The 8169-nt window shown below is 40.5% G+C and overlaps 2 protein-coding genes across 2 annotated transcripts; one reads left to right on the top strand and one right to left on the bottom strand.

The window, feature by feature from the left end:
• The first annotated feature begins 3226 nt into the window (after positions 1-3226).
• Positions 3227-6508, top strand: LOC147326371 (uncharacterized). The gene is made up of 4 exons (XM_086297782.1): positions 3227-3432; positions 3525-3710; positions 4856-5074; positions 5151-6508. Exons 1-4 carry the CDS (start codon positions 3227-3229, stop codon positions 5356-5358), a joined length of 819 nt encoding a protein of 272 aa, XP_086153908.1. The 3' UTR covers positions 5359-6508.
• LOC147326370 (G2/M phase-specific E3 ubiquitin-protein ligase-like) lies at positions 5595-7204 on the bottom strand. The gene is made up of 4 exons (XM_086302604.1): positions 7045-7204; positions 6719-6891; positions 6350-6564; positions 5595-6251 (listed from the first exon to the last, which is right to left on the bottom strand). The coding sequence occupies exons 1-4, from the start codon at positions 7186-7188 to the stop codon at positions 6016-6018; spliced, it is 768 nt and encodes a 255-aa protein (XP_086158730.1). The 5' UTR covers positions 7189-7204; the 3' UTR covers positions 5595-6015.
• Positions 7205-8169: the final 965 nt, after the last annotated feature.

Genomic DNA, 8169 nt, shown 5'->3' with positions numbered 1-8169 from the left:
GGCCTCAGCCAGTAGCGCAGGCCCTGTTGTTATGTGGATGGCATGAGCCAGCAATGCAGGCCCTTGTGAAATGTGGATGGCCTCATCTAACAACACTGTCCCTGGTGAAATATGGATGGTATTGGTCAGCACCACAGGCCCTGGTGTAATGTGAATGGCCGTAGCCAACACCACTGCCCCTGGTGTAATGTGGATGGCATCAGCCAGTATCACATGCCCTTGGGTATTGTGGATGTCGTCAGCCAGCAACACAAGCCCTGGGGAAATGTAGTTGGCCTCACCCAGTAGCACAGGCCCAAGTGTAATGTGGATGGCCTCAGCCAGCAACAAAGGCCCTGGTGTGGTGAAGATGGCCTCACAGGGAGCACTGGCCCTGGTGTAATGTGGATGGCATCAGCCAGTAGCACAGGCCTTTGTATATTGTGGATGGGATCAGCCACCAATACAGGCCCTGGTGATAAGTAGTTGGCCTCAGCCATGACCACACCCTGGTGTAATGTAAATGTCTTAAGCCAGTAGCAAAGGCCCTGGTGTAATGTGAATGACCTTAGCCAACACCACTGGCCCTCGTGAAATGTGCATGATATCGGTCAGCACCACAGGCACATCAACGAGCAGCAGAGGCCCTGGTGGGGTGAAGATGGCCTCACAGGAAGCACTGTCCCTGGTGTAATGTAGATGGTAGAAGCCGGCATCACAGGCCCTGATGTAATGTGGATGGCCTCTGCCAAAAACAGTGGCCCTGGTGAAATGTGGATGGCATCAACGAGCAGCAGTGGCCCTGGTGTGGTGAAGATGGCCTCACAGGAAGCCCTGTCCCTGGTGTAATGTGGATGGCCTCAGCCAACAACACTGGCCCTGGTGAAATATGGATGGTATTGGTCAACACCACCAATACCCTGGTGTAATGTGAATGGCCTTAGCCAGTAGCACAGGCCCTTGTGTATTGTGGATCGCATCAGACAGCAACGCAGGCCCTGGTGAAACGAGGATGGCCTCAGCCAGGAACGCAGTCCCTGTTGTTGTGAGTATGGCTTCACAGGGAGCACTGGACCTGGTGTAATGTGGATGGCATGAGTCAGCAACGCAGACCCTGGTGAAATGAGGATGGTATCAGCCAGCAGCACACGCCCTTGTGTGTTGAATATGGCCTCACAGTGAGCAGTGGCCCTGGTGCAATGTGGATGGCCTCAGCCAGCAACGCAGGCCCTGGTGTGGTGAAGATGGCATCACAGGGAGCACTGGCCCTGGTATAATTTGGATGGCATCAGCCATGACCACAGGTCCTGGTGAAATGTAGTTGGCGTCAGCCATGACCACAGGTCCTGGTGAAATGTGAATGTCCTCAGCCAGTAGCACAGTCCCGTTTGTGTGTTGGATCGCATCAGCCATGAACACAAGCCCTCTTGAAATGTGGATGGCATGAGCCAGCAACGCAGGCCCTGGTGAAATGAAGATGGTATCAGCCAGCCAGCCTTTGTTTCGGGCGAGTTCCCCATTCGAATGAATGTAATAGTCAGAAACGAACTGTGTTGGCGAAATAAAGCGTTTTTGTACAACTTCATATAATTCGCTTTAACTTTTGATAGAAGATTCAGACACACATGTTTATGGCTTTATCTTATAGAATTCAATATCCCCGTGCTGGGCAAACAGGCTTTGCAGCTGTTTGAGCTAAGATGTTAAAGTTATTCACATAATGAAAACCTATACTTTGTTTCAGGCGAGTTCCCCATTCAAATGCATGTAATCGTCAGAAAAGCACTGTCTTGGCGAAAGAAAGCGTTTTTGTACAACTTCATATAAATAGCTGTAACTTTTGATAGAAGACTCAGAAATACATATTCATGGCTTTATCTTATAGAATTCAATATCCCCGTGCTGGGCAAACAGGTTTTGCAGCTGTGTGAGCTAAGATTTTCAAGTTATTCACATAATGAAAACCTATACTTTGTGTCGGGCGAGAACTCCATTCAAATGCATGTAATAGTCAGAAACGCACTAACGTGGTGAAATAAAGCGTGTTTCATGGTCTTCATAAAGACAGCTGTAACTGTTGATAGAAGACTCAGAAATACATATTCATGGCTTTATCTTATAGAATTCAATATCCCCGTGCTGGGCAAACAGGTTTTGCAGCTGTTTGAGCTAAGATTTTCAAGTTATTCACAAAATGAAAACTACTTTGTGTCTGGCGAGAACTCCATTCAAATGCATGTAATCGTCAGAAACGCACTTGTTACGGACCCAGTTCCAGGGATTCGGGGTCCGTGAGCAGTCTGATACGGTGGCTGGGAAGTGCAAAGCGCAACAAATTAAAAAACGGCAACAAATTTAAAATCCGCAACAAATTAAAAATCCACAACAAATTAAAAATCCACAACAAATTAAAAAACCGCAACAAATTAAAAATCCACAACAAATTAAAAAACCGCAACAAATTAAAAAACCGCAACAAATTAAAAAACCGCAACAAATTAAAAATCCACAACAAATTAAAAATCCACAACAAATTAAAAAACAGCAACAAATTAAAAATCCACAACAAATTAAAAAACCGCAACAAATTAAAAAACCGCAACAAATTAAAAATCCACAACAAATTAAAAAACCCGCAACAAATCAAAAATCCACAACAAATTAAAAAACCGCAACAAATCAAAAATCCACAACAAATTAAAAAACCGCAACAAATTAAAAATCCACAACAAATTAAAAATCCTTGATGGAAAGGGATTGTCTGAAATACCGGAAGTGGCACAACGATTAGGCTTACTCCATATTTGTAGCTCAGAAAAGTGATTCGGGATGTCAACAAACGTTGAGAAACTCACGCCTCACAGCGCTTCCTTATCACCCTGACGGTGCTTGCTGCACTACACAGAGAACCGGAAAATGTTTTGCCTGTTTTGTTAGCTTCAGCCTCTTCACCCCTTTTTGTGCTTCCTGTGGACGGTCTCTGGAGCTTTTGCGGGACACATACCAGGCTGAAGGATCAGACACCCTACAGTACTGCATTAAATATTTCAACGAAGGTCACTCATATAGTGTTATCGTGGACATGATGTTAAGTTTGCATGGTGTAAAGATAAGTTTAAGGAGTCTTAAAAGCAAACTTAATAATGCTGGACTTTACCGAAGAAAATATTTTCACTCCAGAACAACGATCATTAACGCAATCAGAGCGGAGCTTCAAGGACCTGGGCGATTGTTTGGGTATCGAACAATGTGGCTGGTACTTAAACAAAAGCATCATCTTAAAGTGAAGAGGGATGATGTGATGAAAATACTCCGGGAGCTTAATCCTCATGGATGCCAGATGAGAACACGCAGAAGATTCATTAGGAGAACCTATCATTCGCTGGGACCCAACTACATGTGGCATGCTGATGGTTATGACAAGCTCAAACCATTCGGTTTGGCCATTTCAGGGTGCATTGATGGATTTTCACGCAAGGTTTTGTGGCTAGAATGTGGACCAACCAATAATAACCCAGTGGTTATAGCTTGTCATGTGTTGGGAGCCTTGGTGTTGTACCGATGAGACTGAGAACTGACTGTGGGACAGAAAATGGCATTATGGCTGCAGTTCAGTGCGCACTACGTCACCATCATGATGACCACTTCAGCGGAGAGTCCAGTCACATGTTTGGTTCATCAACGAATAACCAGCGAATTGAGTCCTGGTGGTCAATATATCGAAAAGGAAGGTAAATATAACATTTAATTTTGCCTGATATTTAAAGGCGTAACAAATTTGAATGTCGTGCAAAAGTTGATTTATTGTCAGTCTGCCCCAGGGCAGCTGTGGCTACAACTGTAGCTGCCTCCACCAGTGTGTGAATGTGAGAGTGAATGAACAGTGGAATTGTAAAGCGCTTTGAGGGCCTCGAAAAGCGCTATATAAATGCAATCCATTATTATTATTACTGTTGTTATTATTATTATTATTATTATTTCAGTAATTCACATTAAAAAGTAAAACCGATATTAAATACTCATTGTATGCCAAACTATACATTTTTAGCCCATTTAGTAATTATGATGATTATGCTTTGGAACTTAAGAAAAACCCAACTTCAAAACCATAATATTGTGAAAAGGTTAAATATTTTAGACTTAAAGTGCCACTCTACTATGAGCTAATTAATTCAAATCATCTGCAAAGGGTTCCTGAGCCTCTAAATGGTCTTTCTAATTCAGGAGGACTCACAGGATGGACATGACTGCTGTCCTGACAGCTGTGGGAAAAAAAACATAATTGACACCCTCCATAAAGAACACCTTAAAAGAATTTGAATGTTCACAGAGACTATCAAAGCACATTAATAGAAAGTTTTGTCTAATGTAAGTGTGGATGAAAGGGGTGTAACATAGTGTAGTGGCTAAGACCTCAAGGCTGCTACTGAAGCATCCTGGTCTTCCATAACACCTCAACAGATCCACAGACTGATAGCATCCATACCACGCTGCATGGAGGCAGTAATTTATGCAAAAATGACCCAAACAAATAGAACATACAAATTGTTAGAGACATTGAATTTGGGTTTTTCATAAGTTCTACGTCTTAATCATTAACATTGTAAGAAATACTTGAAATACCTCACTTTGTATGTAATGACTCAGTATCGCTAATTTCACATTTAATTAGAATTCCTAAAATAAATTAACTTTTGCACATTACTGAAATGTTTTAGAGTTTTGCCTGTATGCAATCCCTTTCGATAGAAAACATTTAAACTGACTGGAGTCTATATATGATTCAGTTAAAATGAACTGTAAAGTGCCATGCGATGACGTGTTGTGAAACGATGCCATGTAAACAAACTAAACTATCTCTAAACAATTTTTTTAGGGCTCAGTTTTGGTTGGAGCTGTTTGCGGATCTTCGAGATGCTGGACACTTCAATGGAAGTCACGAGCATCAGTGCCTTTTGAGATTTTGCTTCACTGTCATTGTTCAGAAGGATCTTGATGAATGTGTGAAGCTGTGGAACACTCATCGGATTCGTCCCTCAAGAACAGCTTCATGTCCAGGAGGTGTGCCAAATGAACTGTACTACCTACCCCACAGGTAACGGATAATAATGATCAAATAATTACTTTATGTGTAAACCTATATTAATGCAATTGTCTTCCATTGATCACAGATACGGCTCCAGAGACTGTGGATTCCTGATTCAACAATCTGAACTGGACGCTTTTCCTGAGTCTAGGCTGTCAGTAGTTGTATGTGGGGACTCAAACATACAGGAGTATCTGAATTTTGTAATGGAGCAAAATCATTTTCAAAAGCCTGTCTGCTGGGAGTCTGCCACTGAACTTTACATGAAGTTAATAGAAATTGCAAATTTCTAAAAAAAACAAAAACCTGGCTTTTTGTTGTTTTCACCAAAACCTATAGCATATGCTGCTTTTTTGAACTAGGCTACATGAGTTGGCTGAAGACGCCAAAAGTTTAAGTTTGTGTTTGTAAAAGCATATTCTTACTGAATGTCTTGATAATTCTGGTCCTTGTTTAGCTGATGGAAGTTGAGATACAGTCCTGAACATTTATATAAATAATAAATCAAATCAAAATCACATCTTGCACTGTATTGTGTGTTTATTACAACTTTTAAGAGTAGAACACAGTACACCTTTAAATGCCTTTACTTTTAGTAGCACTGTCAAAACTTTGAACAAATCAAGTCTAGCGATTGCATTTTAAATCTCCTTTGAACAGATGTACCTACATTTTAGAATAAAAAAAACATGCTCAAATACATAACAGATTTCTGGATAAGTCCCGTAGCAAAAAACCTACAGAATTTACAATGTAATGCCAAGAAGAAGCAGCTGTAAGTAACTGGGTTATCTAATAAAACTACAATAAACCTGGTAAACTATAATGGATTTGTGCTGTACCGCCAGTATGTCCCACCTTCTCCTATTCATAACATATTTTAAAAAAAATTTGACTTAAAAACTTGAGGAATAAATCAACAGCAGGTTTGAACTACAAGGCCAGACATTCTAGAAACATCCAAATCCTGGGGAGTTTTGAATTCCAAAATCCATGTTGGATTTAAACAAGGAATATGAAGTTATCATTGGTAGTTTCAATAAGTTTAAGCATGTATTTGCCATCGGGAATAAAGAGTCATCCAGGAACTGTAGGCTTGGTAGTGGATCTAATCCAGAAGGTGGCAGTGATGTTAGCCCAGTTGCAAACATCAGAACATCGCCCAACGACACAGCAGTTTGTGATTCTGCAAAAAATTAAAAAAAAAATTAAAAAATTATATATGTATATGTGAATTCAACACATTGTCTTGTAATGAGTACTAAAAGAAATACTGGTATAAACCTTCACAGTCCAGCAGATAGTCTGACCAGTAGCCCACAGTTTGACTTTCCAGACGTCTCCTGTTACTTCCAGATGGGCTGAAGTCAGGTTTGAAAAGTCTCTCAAGTTCAAGGGCTGTGAGTTTCTTTTCCATGTGACACAGGACCGGGGAAAGCAAAGTAGGGTGTTGCTGGAGCGCACTCAGGAAATTAAGTGCTGAAAGACCCTCTTTAAATCTAAAGAATGAGGAGAACTTTGTGTCATTTACCAGTTCATAGTACATGCACAAACTATGGACAAACTGTGAACTTTGGAAACCTTGGAGAATGTAAAATATTTCAGTCGGAAATTATGAACAACACTGTCATAACAATAATTCACCTGTCTCACCTGTCAATTACAGATGAGTTTCGAGCAATTATATACCACCGGAGATAGTCAGACACAATGTCTTTCTTTTCCTCAACTGTGGAAACATGCCTTAGACAACCAGCCACCTGTAGCATAGTACTGTGTTTTATGACACAGTCACGCAGGACATCCACTGAACCAGCACTGTCGATCTGAAAAACCCATAAAAATGGACATACACAATGTAAGCTTACGTGTCTGATTTTCATTCCTGTTTTTTCCCTACACAAAGAAAGAATTTTTTAATGTCATACAGATGAAGAAGCTGTAGTTCTATCTGCATTCAAATCCTGCGCTGTCCTCACCTCTTGTAAAGCTTTCCCTATGTCGTCATCTGTGACTGAGGCAACTGTTGCTTTTACTGAAGTCTGGCCTGCAAGATAATGTACCAGCTCTTCTGACAGGAAATGGGGCCCTGGACCACCATGCACAACTGACACGGCTATCATCTTTCCTGCTAGGTAGTATTCATCCTGCCTTACAGCTGTGAATGAATACAGTAAATGATAAACTCTCTCACACACACACCTCTCTCTACCGATCGATCAGATCCGATCGATGTCAGATAGATCGATCAGATAGACAGACTAATGCTGTTTTGAAATAATCCAAGAAATTATTATGAGTTGCTTCTGATAATAATTAAAAACAAATTGATTTACAAGTCCAAAAAAGTCTTTAAATTAAGTTGATCAAACATCTGATCATTGCATACCCTTCTATAAGGGTTCTATAAGATAAAGCCATAAACATGTTTGTCTGAGTCTTCTATCAAAAGTTACAGCGATTTATATGAAGTGGTTGAAAAACGCTTTATTTCGCCAAGACAGTGTGTTTCTCACTGTTACATGCATTTGAATGGGAAACTCGCCTGAAACAAATTATAGGTTTTCATTATGTGAATAATTTTAAAATCTTAGCTCAAACGGCTGCAAAACCTGTTTGCCCAGCACGGGGACATTGAGTTCTATAAGATAAAGCCATAAACATGTGTGTCTGAGTCTTCCATCAAAAGTTACAGCGATTTATATGAAGTTGTTCAAAAACGCTTTATTTCGCCAAGACAATGCGTTTCTCACTGTTACATGCATTTGAATGGGAAACTCGCCTGAAACAAAGTATAGGTTTTCATTATGTGAATAATTTTAAAATCTTAGCTCAAACGGCTGCAAAACCTGTTTTGTTTGCCCAGCACGGGGACATTGAGTTCTATAAGATAAAGCCATAAACATGCGTGTCTGAGTCTTCCATCAACAGTTACAGCGATTTATATGAAGTTGTTCAAAAACGCTTTATTTCGCCAAGACAATGCGTTTCTCACTGTTACATGCATTTGAATGGAAAACTCGCCTGAAACAAAGTATAGGTTTTCATTATGTGAATAATTTTAAAATCTTAGCTCAAACGGCTGCAAAACCTGTTTTGTTTGC

The sequence above is a fragment of the Aulonocara sp. 'chitande type north' Nkhata Bay genome, linkage group LG7 (assembly GCF_057382095.1).
Source record: "Aulonocara sp. 'chitande type north' Nkhata Bay isolate Kocher_YH1m ecotype deep benthic linkage group LG7, A_spYH_male_GT1.1, whole genome shotgun sequence".
In the NCBI taxonomy this organism is placed as follows: domain Eukaryota; kingdom Metazoa; phylum Chordata; class Actinopteri; order Cichliformes; family Cichlidae; genus Aulonocara; species Aulonocara sp. 'chitande type north' Nkhata Bay.
This window is presented reverse-complemented; position numbering and strand designations above follow the sequence as displayed.